The 18,259-nt window shown below is 33.2% G+C and overlaps 1 protein-coding gene across 1 annotated transcript; it reads right to left on the bottom strand.

The window, feature by feature from the left end:
• Positions 1-417: 417 nt before the first annotated feature.
• LOC136230869 (polygalacturonase 1 beta-like protein 3) lies at positions 418-2,758 on the bottom strand. The gene is made up of 2 exons (XM_066020067.1): positions 2,555-2,758; positions 418-2,449 (listed from the first exon to the last, which is right to left on the bottom strand). The coding sequence occupies exons 1-2, from the start codon at positions 2,624-2,626 to the stop codon at positions 650-652; spliced, it is 1,872 nt and encodes a 623-aa protein (XP_065876139.1). The 5' UTR covers positions 2,627-2,758; the 3' UTR covers positions 418-649.
• Between the last annotated feature and the right edge of the window lie 15,501 nt (positions 2,759-18,259).

Raw genomic sequence — 18,259 nt, forward strand, 5'->3', positions numbered from 1 at the left:
TCTTATTTTGAAGAAGAAAAAATGAAGTAAAACACCCCTATATTATTTGCTCTAAAATCAATTACTTTTTTTTTTTGGTAAGCTCTAAAATCAATTACTACTGCTAACTAAAATAGACAAGTTCACTTTCCTTGGATATGCTTTATCACAGTTGTCCACTCATCATTAAAGACCAAAGTCGGCTACAAATAACTTGTCTTAATTATGAGACGTGTCTATCAATTACTAAGATTCAGTTAACTAAAAAGGAGTTTTTAGTTTCTTAAATTAGATTTGGAGTTCAGTTTTTAACATAAGCAAATAACTTTAACCCAAAATGGATAAACTCTAAATTTAATCTAATAATAATTATTTGACAATGTAATTTTGAGAAAAATATCTCATAACCTCAAATAAATTAATTAGATTTAGATAAAATAAATCATAAAATGTGTCTAATAATAATTATTAAATTACTGAAAACAAAATACACAAAATTTCATTAAACCAACAAATTTAACGAAAACAACCCAAATACAAATACTCAATACAATGGTCCGAGATTAACTGATTCTACATCATTCCGAAAATGACACGAGAATAATAATATTGATGTGTTACGGTCGGAATGGTATAGAAATAGTGACCACTGCAACAATTAACCTCAAAATCAATCTGCAGTAGTCCAAGTCATATCATTCTGAAAAATCCAATGGCAAACCTCAATTTGACCTGGTCTAGACCCCAATGCCACAAATGCTCCATGTTCTTCACTCCAAGCTGAAGTATCTATATGGCAAATTGCTACTCCATCATTCATCTTTCCTTTTTTTTCAACATCAACAATTTCAGCAACATAAACTCTTACTTTAGGGACTGAATGGCAATAATACAATAAGTACGGGTACAAACTTTGATGACACGATACTGATTTCGTCACTCTTCCACCGTTGATCCCTTTGACTGACCCTATCATCACATTTTTCGTTGACCCGTTTAAATTCTCCGTGCTCCTAACCACCACGTCTTTCCCTAAAACTGAGATGGAAAAGTCTATCATGTCCTCCACCGATGCTACGCACCGTTTTGTCTCGCCTCGGCTCGGTGCTCTCTCGCATTCTGTCAGCGCGTTTTCTATCACGCTCTCCATCGTGGAGTTCTCTCGCGCGTGGAATATCTCTTTAATCTCTGCTGCATGAAGAGATGAGAAGGGTAGTTTTGAGACAATAGATCGGGGTAAAAACGACCTTTCAGGCATTTTGTCGCTAATGTCGGGCATCACCATAACATTCCCTTGCTTCAACATGGACTCCCTGAAAAACTTTCCAGGCTCTACCCATCTTTTATTTACGAAACTGCCATTCATGGTAGTAGGTTGTGTGTAAGTTGAAAACGTGGTCCCTTTGATATAGTCTTTGAAAGATCGATCTGGACCGTACATTTTGAATCCGACGGTTGTGATTCCTTTGGATCCTTTCCCGTATTCTTTGAATGTGTCGTTTCCAGGATTGAATGTTTTCCCATAATTTGAAAAACTAACTTTCCCTGCATTTGCATTTTTAGCATAAGATTGAAACGAATCTTGACCCACGTTTGCTCCGTTTCTGTAATTCGAGAAACTGTCAATGCCGGAATTTTCTCCGTTGCCGTAATTTTTGAAATTGTTATGTGGGTTGTTACCGGAAACACCATATCCGGTGAAAGAATCGTTGGCTGCATTGCCTAACTCACCGTAACTCGTAAATGTTGAAGCAATAATGTTTGAATCTCTGCTATACGTTGTGAATTCCGCCGGAACTCCGTTTCCTTTCTTGCTGTAACTAGTAAATGTTTCAGACCCAGAATTCGTTTGATCCGTATAGCTTGAAAATGAGAGCTTATGGTTATTACCATCTGAGTCATATGTAGTAAACCGGAGACTCGGAACATTAACTCGGCCATGGTAGTTCTTAAACTCGCCGGAACCACCAGTGGCGCCACCGCCGTAGTTTCCGAACGTTGCATTAGCCACATTCCCATCAGAAGCATAGCTATTAAACCCTTCACTGTGGCCAGTCGCTTCATTGCTGTACTTTAAAAACGAGTCGGAGACAGAGTTCAAGCCGTCGGAGTAATTCTTGAAAGAGTCGACACCACCGAGTTTGGAGCCACCGTAGCTTGAGAAGCGTTTGTTGGAATAAAGTGCAAAGTTAGCATCTTTACGGTTTTTTAAGTTTGGTTTAGAGTCAAAAGAGCAATGTAAATTAGCTAAGGAGCAGAAAGAATCAAAATGGGAGGAGAGTGAGTTGGTGGCGGCGAGTTTAGAGAGGAAAGCCGAGTCAGCGGCGGAGAGAGGAGACGATTTGGAAAGGAGAAAAGACGGTTTTGGGTTTGTGTTAGAGATATGGTTATTCCAGTAACGGAGTAAAGACGCTTTTGGAGAGAATGAGTTGAGTTTAACTTGATCGGGTACATCGTTGTTAGCAGAAACCTGCAATGCAATATAGATTTTGTTTCAAGGAAGAGACAAGAACATAAATGCATATGTGTCCAAAAGAAAAAGACATAGATATAGTGTAAGAATAAACAAATTTACCTTAAAAGATGAGACTATGAAGAAGAAAAAAGACATGCGAATGAGGTGAAGAGTTCTCATTCCTATTCCCATTGCTTGATCGTTGGTATGTTTTGTTTTGTGAAGAGGAAGATGTAAAACAAATAACAAGTGTTTGTGTTGTGTGTTTTTAGTTTCAGGGGATAGTATGCTTTTTCTGCCAAGTTTTGCTTTTTAGAAAACTTTGTCCGGAAAAAGTTTAAAAATAAAATAATGAAAGCAAGGAAGTTGGTCGGAGTAATCAATTGGGTATTGAGTGAAATTGTACCAATGTATTGTATTGTGCGCTCTAATATTCGGTAAATTACATTTATGATACTTCAATTTTTCTTTTATTTTTATTATTTCTCTTAGAACTTTACAATTGAACAATATAGTTTTTAATTTTAGCCCTTTACTAACATAATAAAACATTTTAACTATGATCAAAATCATCATTTCAATAGCAAAGTAATTCTTAATTGTAGAAATAATGGAAATAATATTCTAAAAAATATTTAATTCTTGAATTTTTAATTTTAAGGTTATTCAAATATTGTTTGGCTAAGTGAGAAAGAAGAAAAGTTGTTCAAGTTTCAAAAGGGTAAATACAAAAATGAAAAATATGTTTAACCACTTTAATTCTTTAATTTTCCATTTTGAAATTTTCATCGGTTAAAAAAAATGTTATTATATTAATAAAGTGAAAGTTGAAGTATCATAGTCCCAATTTTGAATTTTAAGAACCATAATGTAAATATATGTAAAGTTCAAACATATAATATTAAGTTTTGATATTTAGACACCATAATATAAAGGTTTAATATCCTTCTAACTCCTTCAAGTTAGTCCAATACTGCAATTGACCCCGTACTTACATTTTTAATAAATAATCCTCCAATTTACTTATTTCGAACAAATAACTCTTCAAATAGGTTATTTCGGGAGTTTTATTTGCCCTTTACTTAATATATCACTAGATTAATTAGATGTAGTAACCGATAATTTAAAATCTTTTATTACTCATGTAATATTATGTTGAATGTTTTTTTAGATTTATGGGTTATTTGTTCTAAATAAGCAACTTGGGGAGTTATTTGTTCCAATTGAGCAATTTAAAGGGTTATTTGTTCCAAATAAGCAAGATGAGAGGGTTACTTGTTAAAAGTGTAAGTACGGGATCAGTTGCAGTATTGGACCAATTTGAGAGAACTGGGGGTATTAATCCCAATATAAATAAGTACATAGTCCAAGGGCTGTGAGTGTAATTTTCCTCCATTACCTCTGTCTCATCTCTTGCTATTTGTACTTCACTTAGATTTTTTTTTAAAAAGACTTCACTTAGATTTTTAAAACTTTATTTTTAGCTAATATTATATTTCAGAATTCTTTTAAAGTAACCTTTTAATCTGAACTTACTTGTAAATATCTATTAAATTATATAAAGTATACACATTGTTATAAGCCCACCATGGACAGTTTGAGGACGAGCCTTGATGCGACGGTAAACGTTGTTGTCGTGTGATTGAGAGGTCACGAATTCGAGTCTTAGGAGCGGCCTCTTGCCAAAAAATTGGCAGGAAAAGGCTTGCCTTCATTTACACCCTTGTGGTAGGACCATCCCCGGACCCTCGTTTAAACGGGGACGCGCAGTACACCGGACCACCATTTTTATACACATTACAAGTTCACCAAAATCTCTTTTTGCCTAGCCTAATGTTTTAAAAAATATATCTAACAATAGAATTTTGTAAATAATTAGATATAGCAAGAAATGTATTAGGGCAAAGAAAAGGGAGAATGAAAGTTGCATATATCTAAGTGTGTACATATTGATATAAGTAATATTTATTATTATTATTAAGTAGCTCTGCTTTCTGCTTTACAATTGGCAGAACATGCACTCACTATCTCTCTAAATTGATAAAATTAAATATATACACATTTATTTTTTAGCATAATTATTCATGGTTGTATTTCTATTTACGTTAACAGTTGGAAATCTACTTCGTTAAAACACTTATTTATTTATTTATAATAATAATAATAATAATGATGGACAGACATGCACTTTAATAGCAAGCATGACCTATTATTTAAACTGTCCATGGTGGGCTTATATTAGAATAAAGAAGTGATTCTTGTGGTGCCCGTTTCAATTTTTTTTTTTTTTGAAAAGTGGTACCCATTTCATTTACGTCCATATTAAATTTCTTTTGCACCTCCATACTAATTATTTATTAAATGAAAAGATTAAGATACAATTATTTCAATAAAAGTGATGATGATTAATGATTAATCAAATAATTAGGTTCAAGATATAAAATTAGCGGTGCTTGATAAAATAAAGAAAAATAAATATCTTCACTTTTTTTTTTGAAACTAATATCTTCACTTATTTTTTCTATTTCTTTTATTAAACTAATTTTTTTTCAATCTAAAATATTGAGGTAGAACTAATTGAGTTACTAATTAGCAGGACTTATTTCAAATTCTACTTATGATATTGTAAAATTGACAGATTATAATTGTTCTATTTTTTTAGTCACACAAATTGTGAAAAACAACATTTCATATGTAGAAATCACACATTTTTAACTGAATTTAATGTTCTTCCTAGCTACTAGTCAGCGGTGGAGCATGAATCTACATTTGGGACCGATTTTATCCTTGTGGCCATTTTCGGAGTTAGATGCATAGAGTTAGGAGTAATTTTTTTGGGGGGAATTTACAAAGAAATTCAAATCTTAAAAACTATCTACACTTTTTTTCAATTAGTTATTTGAACTATATCAATTCTAATATTTTGACAGTTATTCCTCCGCTGCCACTTCAAAAAAAAAACCATTTAGAAAATTATTTTGACATTTATAGAATAAAAATTACATTTATTGATATATTAAAAATTAAATTACCAATATTAACAAAACAACAATATTATTATCATATATGATTTTCATGTAAAGAACCCATTTTTTTTAAAGTCTAACCCGTTAGAGATAGATAAAATTTATTTGGCTTCTAAAACTCTAAAACTTGTTTTGGTGCATTGGAAACTAAAATATATTTTAAACTAATTCAATCATATTAAAATAAAAGTTATATATATATATAGTTTCAGTTTGAACAGATGATCTCTTAAATTAAAACATATATCTTAAACTAATTCAAGCATTTTAAAATATTGAAATAATACCACAAAAACACTAATAGAAACCAAAATTATTAAGGACTGTTAATAACTACTTAGAAGTGGAGTTGGCGGTCGGAGTTAATGGGCTTTGAGCTAAATCCGCTCCAGCTACCAGCAGGGACGGATCTAGTGCGGAGTTTGTGTCACACCCGACCCTAAATGACCTCAATCGGTATCGGGCGTGAAATAGAAAGATTATAATCAACACTTAGGAGTCTCCAACCTCGACTAATTGGTCAGTAACCTTCTCTATATCCTGTACATTATCACATAAAAACATTAAAACATTTAAAGAGGTGAGACAAAAATCTCAGTAAGAAACTATCAGCTATAAAAACCAACTTACTGATCATAGCTACATATATACCTTTAAAAAGTGATTTAATTAAAACCTTATAAAATATATTCAAAACCAAAGTTCATAATATAGTCAAAGTAGTAAACCAAAAACCAAAAATATAAAATCTTGTATCGATTCTTGAATTCAAAACCTTATAAAATATTATAATCAAATAAGCGTTTTATTAAACCAAATCGTAATCAATTAAACGTAAAACCTTATATCAAAATCAATCATAACGTAAAACATAATCCAAATGAACTTAAAACATTGTATCCATCCTCGAGTTTCTTCCCTTAAGTATCAATCCATAACCACATATATAATCGAGACGTCTCTTAACATTGCCTATCCCATATGGTCTTACCCAACACTTCTTTGCCATACCCAATAGGTCTTCAAACTGTGTACACAGGCCATGTCCCTCACTGAACATGGTCTTCAAATATGGAACCACCGATCCGGATAGCTCTCGATGGATATAAAATCATAAAATCATAACGTGCTCAAATATCCTTTCACAATCAAATGCCAAACTAGTTCTTAACCAAAATCATTTGGCTTCAATTAGCCATTTTGTATCATAAAAATCATATGTGGACTTCAATCCAAAATAATAATAATAATAACCGCAACAGATTTCTTAATCCAAAAACAATTCGTAAGAAATCATCAACTTCATTTTGTTCAAATATAGGTTTTATATTGAAACCAAAAACATATACGTATATATGTAAATCAATCAAATCAAGCCTTAAATCAATATAATCATATAAAATATGAAATCCATATAGAAGCATAATCAATAGTTTCATTTGAACCGTAATTTCACAATAAAAAGCAAAATCAGGAAAACCCCAATTTTACAAAATTCCTGCATAACCCTAAAATATCAATTTCTGAAACTTCCTTGATTATATATATATGTATGTATACATAAAATTCAAAATATAGTTGATAGTTACTTACCTTGACTATTAATTGAAAACTACAAACCCGTTCAATTCGCCTCTAAATCATGTCTAAGCCGTTTCCCTCCAAACACTGCCGAAACTCAAAAACTCTTCGACTAGGACTTAGATTTATGTATAAGGATGCTATAGTTTCAATTTCAAGTGATTCGGACGGTCGAATCTCCATAAATCAAAGAAACGGTGGAGAAACGGTTTAGAGAAAATTGATGATGAAAATGAAAATGAAAAAGAAAAAAGAAAAGAAAATGAATGTTGATGACCACGATGGAGTATATACTCAGGAACTTTTGAGAAAAACTTGGTAAATATCACGTTTGATCCTCCATTTTTATATAAGCTTTTAAAAATTATTCTAAACTTTTCATTTCCACATAAAATCCTCAAATTAACTCCAAACTTTTTCTATAACACCAAATAAAAATCATACACCTAATAATTATCATATATACTAATATCAAAATATAAATTCTAGAAATTTAGTCACGGACGTGACAATTCTCCCCACCTTAAGAAATTTCGTCATCGAAATTCATATTCTCTAATCTATCTTAATTTCCTTCCGAAACCATTTTCAAATTATCAAGATTCCTCATAATCATCATAAGACCACAAATGCTAACGTTTCCTTCCATTAACTCCATGATTTATCAATATCGATATCTTTGTAACACTCATTTAAATATAACTCTTAGTAACTCTAAACTTCAACCTAGTCAATTCCATCACCGATAAATCCACAAGAAAACTTCAAAGATCATATATTCAATTGTATATGATATGATACACTTTATATTTGCATTTTCCTAACATAAACGAAATCTCACTTTTAATATAGTTAGATCTCAATTGATTCCATCAATTGCATATATATCATATATATTTCGCCTATCTCCAAATTCTATACACTTCAAAAATATTACTTTTGAACCGTTAATATGTGTGATATTGAAAACTTCAAATAATTCGAATAATGATTTGCCTCCGTATATAATCTTACTTCATCATAATAAATGTATCTATAATTTTTCACTCCAATAACTATGTATATTATAATCTGCAATCATTAGTATCAACATCATCATCACTCTTATAAGAGTCATTTCATAAATTTCAATATCAACATCACCAATATAAACCTCATTATGATGATACAATTTCCTATCAATAAGTCTAATTTCCATAAAATTTTAATATCAATATCACTATTATAATTCTCCAGTTAACTCCTTAAAATCAATTAAGGTAACCTGCTATTTTTTTATAATCACCACTATATATACCATCAATCCAACCAAATAAACTTTAATCGTTTCTCCAAATAATATAATCAAGAAATATAGAGTACCTAAATTACGACAATCAATTATGTCTTCTCCAAACTCCAAATAATATCTTTACACCCATAAAAGTCAATAACTTTATAATATCATTCAATTTTCTTATTTGACCTATAAACACTCAATTTGATCCGTATATCAACTCAAATCATAATCACACAAACTTCAACTAAAAATTTCCTCTTATATCATATTTATCTCTTAATTTCCTACCTCAAACTGTGTTTAAGATCAGAAAAATTTATCCTCAAGATTCATATCTTAATTATTTCCTAAACAATATTTATTTTCATATTAATCATCAAATCATGAACTCTAATATCTTCTCCCACTTTACTTCTCATTGATCACTAACATCAGTATCTCTCTACACATCATTTATATAACTCTCAACAATTCTAAACCTCAATCCGATAAAGTTCACCAATAAAACAATAATTTAAATTTCAGATCTCATTTATTCAACTTAAGATTCTATAATACACTAAATTCATGTTATAATCTCCCAATTATTAATCAACTTTCAAACTCATTAAATGAAACCTCCATATTTTATCTTTCTCAATCCCATATCTATTATCTTCAATTTATCACTTTATCATCCTCAATCTCCTATAGTCCTAAGAAAACCAACTTATCATGTAAATCAGTAGCAATGTCTCTCAAATAAGGAGAAAAATCAAAGCAAAAACCAAATTCTGGTTTAATGCTAAAATGACCAACATATGCCGTTTTCAGCATAACTTTTTCATACGGAGTCCGATTAAGGCGATTCAAAAACCCTTGGAAACGTAAGACAAAAATAAAGAACTTTCATTTAGGACTCCATGATAGATTCAGCCTCTATCTGGTCTAAAAATGCATCACAAGATTCATATACGAATCTGATTCTCCCGCCGCACCTATATAGACAATTCTCTATTATCTCTAGCTCAAAGTTCTAATTTACTCATATCTCATATATATATGGTTGTAAGCTAACTATTAATCCTCGAAAAATTCCAAATTATTTCTTAGCTTTCACCAAATATCCATATTCCTCAAGTACTATCGATTATTTCTTAGCTATCACCAAATATTTATATTCCTCAATTACAATCAACCTTAGGTCCGAAGAATTTAACCTAGAGCTCTGATACCAAACTGTCACACCCGACCCTAAATGACCTCAATCGGTATCGGGCGTGAAATAGAAAGATTATAATCAACACTTAGGAGTCTCCAACCTCGACTAATTGGTCAGTAACCTTCTCTATATCCTGTACTTTATCACCTAAAAACATTAAAACATTTAAAAAGGTGAGACAAAAATCTCAGTAAGAAACTATCAGCTATAAAAACCAACTTACTGATCATAGCTACATATATACCTTTAAAAAGGGATTTAATTAAAACCTTATAAAATATATTCAAAACCAAAGTTCATAATATAGTCAAAGTAGTAAACCAAAAACCAAAAATATAAAATCTTGAATAGATTCTTGAGTTCAAAACCTTATAAAATATTATAATCAACTAAGCGTTTTATTAAACCAAATCGTAATCAATTAAACGTAAAACTTTATATCAAAATCAATCATAACGTAAAACATAATCCAAATGAACTTAAAACATTGTATCCATCCTCAAGTTTCTTCCCTTAAGTATCAATCCATAACCACATATATAATCGAGACGTCTCTTAACATTGCCTATCCCATATGGTCTTACCCAACACTTCTTTGCCATACCCAATAGGTCTTCAAACTGTGTACACAGGCCATGTCCCTCACTGAACATGGTCTTCAAATATGGAACCACCGATCCGGATAGCTCTCGATGGATATAAAATCATAAAATCATAACGTGCTCAAATATCCTTTCACAATCAAATGCCAAACTAGTTCTTAACCAAAATCATTTGGCTTCAATTAGCCATTTTGTATCATAAAAATCATATGTGGACTTCAATCCAAAATAATAATAATAATAACCGCAACAGATTTCTTAATCCAAAAACAATTCGTAAGAAATCATCAACTTCATTTTGTTCAAATATAGATATATATTGAAACCAAAAACATATACGTATATATGTAAATCAATCAAATCAAGCCTTAAATCAATATAATCATATAAAATATGAAATCCATATAGAAGCATAATCAATAGTTTCATTTGAACCGTAATTTCACAATAAAAAGCAAAATCAGGAAAACCCCAATTTTACAAAATTCCTGCATAACCCTAAAATATCAATTTCTGAAACTTCCTTGATTATATATATATATGTATACATAAAATTCAAAATATAGTTGATAGTTACTTACCTTGGCTATTAATTGAAAACCACAAATCCGTTCAATTCGCCTCTAAATCATGTCTAAGCCGTTTCCCTCCAAACACTGCCGAAACTCAAAAACTCTTCAACTAAGACTTAGATTTATGTATAAGGATGCTATAGTTTCAATTTCAAGTGATTCGGACGATCGAATCTCCATAAATCAAAGAAACGGTGGAGAAACGGTTTAGAGAAAATTGATGATGAAAATGAAAATGAAAAAGAAAAAGAAAAGGAAATGAATGTTGATGAACACGATGGAGTATATCTTTATTATACTCTGAAACTTTTGAGAAAAACTTGGCAAATATCACGTTTGATCCTCCATCTTTATATAAGCTTTTAAAAATTATTCTAAACTTTTCATTTCCACATAAAATCCTCAAATTAACTCCAAACTTTTTCTATAATACCAAATAAAAATCATACACCTAATAATTATCATATATACTAATATCAAAATATAAATTCTAGAAATTTAGTCACGGACGTGATAGTTTGAAGGGGACTCGAGCACCCACTAATGACCAAAAAACACTAAAACTCCTATGGAATTTATATACGAGTTTTTAATGTTTTTATGTAAAACCAAAAGAATATCTATTTAGCGCTCATAGACCACCATAAACACCTGGATCCATCACTGGCTACCAGTTAGAAGTTGAATATATATAATAATATATATATGAACTGAAAAGAAATGAGCTTAATTGAGAAGAAGGAAAAAATGATAACCCTTTAGAAATATATTTGCTAAAGTATTAAAAAATGATGGTGTGAAGATGATGACAAAGTTTGAGCAGAGACCAAAGTCAAGTTGCAATAAATTAGTTTAGTTATAGTGATTGTTTTAGGTAGGGGATATGTTAAAGTAATGGTGGAGTAAGATATAGTTAGGAAATCAAGGACCCTCTTAAATTAAAGAAATCAAAATGTCTGAGTGAAACAAGGATCAAACCCACTTAACACGAATCTCTATATTTCTTACAAAAAAAACGAAACACTGTTTATTTGTAATTATATACAGTATATACATTTAAAAACAGGTGGCAATATATCAGAAAATATAAATATGCTTCTGTTTTGGCAGCTGAATAATATAGTCCACTCCACTGACTGGTATTGTCGTTTTGTTTTTCTTACAACTCCCAACCCAACTACATGTGGACAAGTTCCGCCCACATGAGAGAGCCCCATAGCATAGCATGCTAAATTTTAGGGTCAGCTATGGACCAAACTCTATTAATTATGTTCTTATTCATTTTTACCAAAACAAGGAACATGTAGAATGCTAAAATTGGAGAGTAGACCTTATTTCAGATAGGATGGGTTCAAGTTGTATAGTGAGGGGTGCTAATGTTCATGTTGTATCCATTTGACTGAGTAAGAGTCATTTGATGTTAGAATCGATCGTATTTGAATAATTCTATCCCCAAATTCAGAATCATCAACAGAAGTAGAATTTATTGCATCAATCATTTGTTTAACATCAGATTCGAAAACCACATTCCTTATTTCATCAGCTTCTAGCCATTGCATAGCCTATAATAGAGCTTCGGCCTCACATTCTCGTGTTGTCGGACAACATAACAGACCCTCACATCTCCCCATTACAATTGTCCATGTGCATCTCGTACTGTTGCTCCCATCCCTGCACGACCATCAGCGCTAAAACATGCAACATCAACACAACACAAGAGAAATCCTTCCGATGGCGGGTGCCAAGCCGTGCAACCAGTAAATGAAATATTTCCTGCTACTGTATTTCCGATCTGCTGTTCTCCCGTACCAGTCCGATTTCTCAAGACATTTGCTTTTGACCAATCATTAAGTACTGTGCAAGCTTGAGCCACTATTTGATCTATTGTACGAATCTCATACTGCCAAAGACGTGTATTTCTAGCCTTCCATAAAATATAGAGGTGCATCAAAAATGTTTTCACAATTTGTTCCGGTGCTGCTCTAATCATATTATGAAACCATGCTGTCAAGTTCTCAGCCACCGCCGCCTCCGCATTAATTCGATCCAGAAGTCCTGCCTTCTGCCACACTCTTATTGCTCATGTACATTCAATAAAAAAGATGCCATCCATTCTCCCAAGGTTCGTTACATATCACACAATTACTACATGTTGAAACACCTTTCCACATGATTTTGATTTGACAAAATTATTTGATCAATGATAAAAATATTCTAACACATTAAATTTAAAATGCTTTGATTTATTACACTAATGTGTTTGTTCAATGTTGAGTTTAATTGTGTATAAGACATTGAGATTAAAAAGCCCAAAGGCCCATAAAGTGGAAGTCAAGCCCAAGTCAACACATCAATACCATTCGGCCAAAGAGTTCAAAACGAAGCCGTATCAACTAAAACGACGACTCAGCATGAGAAGGATCAAGAAGCCTTCGTGGCAAAAGCTTCAAGAAGAAGCTGCTGAGTTGGACGACAAAGCAGTCTGGACAGCGGCAGGAAATGTTCAACTTCTAGACAAAGTATTTCTACTTTGGGAAAAGTTTAGAAGGCGCAGAAAGCTGTCTCGTGGACTTTTCCTTAAATGGCGAAACATTCTGCCGAAGACTGACGAAGACAGAAGATGCAAGAATCCTGTTGGCCAACGACGCTGAGCACGCCCAGAGTGACAACGACAGGAAGCTGTTTCCCTCCAACGGTTATTTCGAAATTCGAAATGACCAGGTGCCTCAAGTGTCACTATATAAAGGCCATCCATTTGCTTCAATAGATGCAGAACTTCAATTAGTCAAAACGCTGACCAAATTCATACTCGAAGATTCTGTGAGAAAAGCAAAACAAATACCTTGCACCAATTTCCATATTATTGTGTAAAAGTCTAGAGTGATTTCCAATCATCTAAAGTGTCTTAGCAATTGTTGTTTAGGACAAACACTTTATCATTTCTAGAAGAATAGAAATGAGAGGCTGAGTACTCGGTTATAGTACTCAGCATAGATATAGGAGTGAGTAGAGGTATAGAGGAAGGTACTCTTATTATACTCAGCTTCTATTTGTAAAAGGTTTCGTGCTCTACCTTTAAAGAGCTCAGTAGAGAATTCAAAAAGCTCGGAACGAGTTCCGAAGACTGGACGTAGGCGGAGAGGCCGAACCAGGATAAGTCTGCTGAGTAATATCTTTCTAACCCTTAAACTCCTTTAATATATTGCTTGCTATGAAAACTGACTAAGTAAAGAACTCACGCTGAGTTAAGTTTACTAAGAAGCTGAGTTCAGGGATAGACTCTAAGTGCTATTTCCTGACTCAAGTAAAGTAGCAGACTTAGTCACAAGTTGACTAAACTTGTGTCTTGAATCTACTTAGTGACGCTGTGTAACCCTTTTCATAGAAAAAGAAGTCAGCCTTAACGGACAAAATCTTAAATAGTTCCTATCCCCCCCTTGGAACTAACTTGTCACGTTATAAGGGACCAACACTACATACCTGTAACCCGCGTATTTGGAGGTTCACACGTGTTGGGAGACAATTGCGTGCTAGTTGCCAGCCAAAATGTCGGACCTTGTGTGGAATTTTAGCATACCACAATTTTTTCTAAGCTCCCTGAACATGAAATCTCTCTCATGCTTCCAGCGTTGTAGCCAGTCGGTAAGCACTTTTCACTGTGTAACGTCCTGAAGAATGGGATTTCCATATTAACCGATCCTCACTACTCGAAGTATCAACAGACAGTTTATGAATTTCTGTAATATCTCTATGCTCGAAAATTTCCTCCAACAGCTCCTCATTCAAATCATTGAAATTATGGATAAACAAATCATTGACTTTCAAATACTCCAACCCTTCCACCATAGGGGTTCGTATATAGCCATCCTCATCATCACGCAACCATCTCTCACTCCACACATTTATTGATTGACCATTTCCAATTTTCCATCTGATTCCTTCTTTAATGATTAGTTGAGAACTCCAGATACTTCGTCATATAAAGCTTGGTGAATGCCCTAATAAGGCCCCCATAAAATCATCTCTTGGATAATATTTAGCTTTGAAAACTCTACTAATAAGCGAAGATGGATTGGTAAATAACCGCCATTAGGGGTGTCAAAATGGGTCATGACACGATAACATGATTCGCGTAACCCGCAAATTAAGCGGGTTAGGATTGAGACTAAATGGGTCAAAGTGTTAAACGGGTCGATCCGCAAAACTCGGTTAATAAATGGGTCGGTCGCGGGTTGACTCGCAAACTCGTTACAACCCGTATAATTTTAGACGAGTTAACGTGTCGGGTCAACCTGTTTCACGAACCCGCCAAACCCAGCCCATGTAACCTGTATAACCCGTTTATCTATTGAAAATTTCAAATTTTAGAGAGGGTATAATAGTAATTTAGAGGTCCATATATATACCTAACAAATTGTTAGGTTTTTCATTCCTTAATTTATCATCCAGCAGCCACCACCAATTTCTTTCTCTTTTCTCCCATTTCCCTTTCTCCTACAATTGTTTCAAACCTTAAACTCCTTTCCGCCGCTGCCGACTCCTTTCCACCGCCGCCGTTCCACGCCACTGCCTTGCCGCCACCGCTATTTGGATATTTTTTTATGTTTTATTATGTTGAACTTGAACTGAATGTTGTTTAATGGATTTGTTGAAATTTTATTGAAAGTTTAAAGTGTTAATTTTATAATTATTCTTGTAGTTGTGGAATACATCTTCCGTACTTAACTTACTTTTTTACGACCGAGTGATCAATTAATTATATTTTACGCAAGTTCAGGGGGCTAACTGAACATTTTATGCAAGTTCAGGGGGCTATCGGAACACTTTGAAAGTTCAGGAGGCCAATCAAGCTTTTTGGACAAGTTCATGGGGAAAATGATGTATTAAGCCAAAGTAAAACGACCAAGATCGGGATATGTGATTCTAATATAAGTAAGAAATTATTTTTAAAAATGTTTTAATCTATTTTGTGAAGTATGTAATAACATTCTAAGACACGTGTAACATATCTTCCGCATTTGACTTAATTTTTTACAACTGAATGATTAATTGATAACATTTTACGCAAGTTTAGGGGGCTAACTGAACATTTTATGCAAGTTCAGGGAGCTATCGAGACACTTTGAAAGTTTAAGGGGCCAATTAACCATTTTAGTCAAGTTCAAGGTGCAAATGATGTATTAAACCTTTAAGATACTAATTTACTTTAAAACCTTAGTTTGAGAATGCCTAAGTAAAAATTACATAAATAAATAGAAGAGGAATGAGTGGGGAGAGTTTTCGGTAAAATATTGTTAACTTAAATTTGAGATAACTTTTAAAATAGAAAACTAGTTAAATAACATATGAGCCTTTAAAATTTGATTGATGGTCTGGATTAAATCAACAGGACCTCTCCTGTTTTTAGTCAACAGGAGAGGATCCGAATCCCATCTTATGACACGAAACGCTCGTTCCTATGCTAATTCTTTCATTTATTATTCTTCTCCTGTATTTATTGAAAGCGTTCTCAATCGAGATGCTACACAAAGTTTTGAATAAAAGTTGATTATTCTGCCTAAAAAATAATATTTAAAACTCTATTAAGAAAATAAGTCAAGAAAAAATAGCTTTTTAACTAATAGAAAATTTCTTAAAAAGAAAAAAAAAAAGAAAAAAATGAAATGGAAGACCTTTTCACCTAATCTAAACAATTCTAAGATATAACGCTACCTAGCTAAGGCTGCCTTAGAGCATCCACAATGGTTGGTGACTACCATTGTGACTTAGGTACACTTAGTAACAAGGATAAGAAACATCCCACTAGAGAGGTTGTAACTTTTTAAAATATTGTGGGATTAAAAAATATTATTAATTAATAAGAGGGACCGAAACTGTAATTAACCAAGGATTAAATAGCATTTATACATACAAAAAGCAGTCTGATTGATGACCACGCCTGGCGCATTACGCGCCAGATCTGGTGCGTGTCCTGCACGCGCCAGATCCAGCGCTTTTGTGCGCAGGCGTGGCCTTCAGACTGATTATTTTTGGATTTTAGGGAGGAAGACACTGTTTGTTACTAGCGGATATAACAAACATAATTTAGCAACAACTAAGTAATGAACTCTCTAGTGGATAGTTGTTACTTTAACCCACTTAGTAACAACTAAATTACACCACTAGAGATGGTCTTACTAGTTTTGGGAACAAATAATATTGGGTCTAAAACATTTGATTGTGTTTTTTTTATTGGATATACTAATAGTGTTGTTTATATATTTATGTCTTTAAATGATTATTCTATATGTGTTGATAGAAACAGAAACAGGGAAGAGAGAAAGAGGAAGAAGTCGAACTAAGGGAGGTAGAGAGAGAGAGACCGAATAGAGAGAGAAAGAGATTGTAATTGTGATAATTCCCTTGATTAGGGTTTCTCTTGGTAAATCCTATATATATTATAGGAGGTATAAACCTAATATACTACTGATGAGAATAAGTATAAACCTATCACACTACTAAGCATATTAATACAAATATAATTCTATGAGTGTGAAGATAATTATCCTGAAGATAACGTTTAGAGATAATACATAATATTATCTCTAACACCTCCGCAAGCCGATGCCGATCTTAAACCAGTAAGCGCAAGTGAAGCCGCACAAAACGTAGACTAGGAAGCGACTTGGTAAGTATATCAACCACCTGATCATCAGTAGGAATGAACCGAACACTGAGAAAGCCATTATTGACTTGTTCACGAACAAAATGATAGTCAAGTTCAATATGCTTCGTACGCGCATAGAATACCGGGTTGGAGGTGAGATAAATGGCCCCTACATTGTCACACCATAGTTGCACATGTTTAGGGATCAGATACCCTAAGTCGGATAGAAGTGACTGAATCTAGAGAAGTTCTGCTGTGGCATTGGCAACGACTTTGTATTCGCTTTCAGTAGATGAGCGAGCAATCGTTGGTTGCTTGCGAGTTTTCCAGGATATGATACTTTTTCCAATATATATATAAAAAGCACACGTGGATCATCTATCATCATGACATCCACCCTAATCACTGTCCGAATAGCAATGAACATTGTCAATGGGCTTCGATGACATTATAATTCCATAGTTCAGGGTTCCTTGAAGGTACCGAAGTACACGTTTAACACTTTTCCAAGTCGGACAATGTAGAAATTGACATAATTTGTTAATAGAGAAGGCAATGTCAGGACGAGTGAGAAGAAGATACTGAAGTGCACCAACAATGCCACGATACTCATCTCCAGATGGAAGACTTGTGCCCAATGATTTTGACAGTGTCAGAGTAGTAGCCATGGGAGTTGACATAGGTTTAGAATCATTCATCTTGATCCTGTCCAAAATGTCAGCGGCATATTGGGCTTGACATAGATGAATGCCCTCCGCCGAATATTGAATTTCAATGCCTAGAAAATATCCAGCCTTGCCCAAATTTCGAATGGGAAACTCCTTTTCAATAGAAGCAATTGTAGTGACAATGTGATCCAGATTGTTTCTGGTAATGAGAATATCATCCACATAGCATAAGATGTATGTGTGTGATTGA

Source organism: Euphorbia lathyris, chromosome 1 (assembly GCF_963576675.1).
Source record: "Euphorbia lathyris chromosome 1, ddEupLath1.1, whole genome shotgun sequence".
NCBI lineage: Eukaryota > Viridiplantae > Streptophyta > Magnoliopsida > Malpighiales > Euphorbiaceae > Euphorbia > Euphorbia lathyris.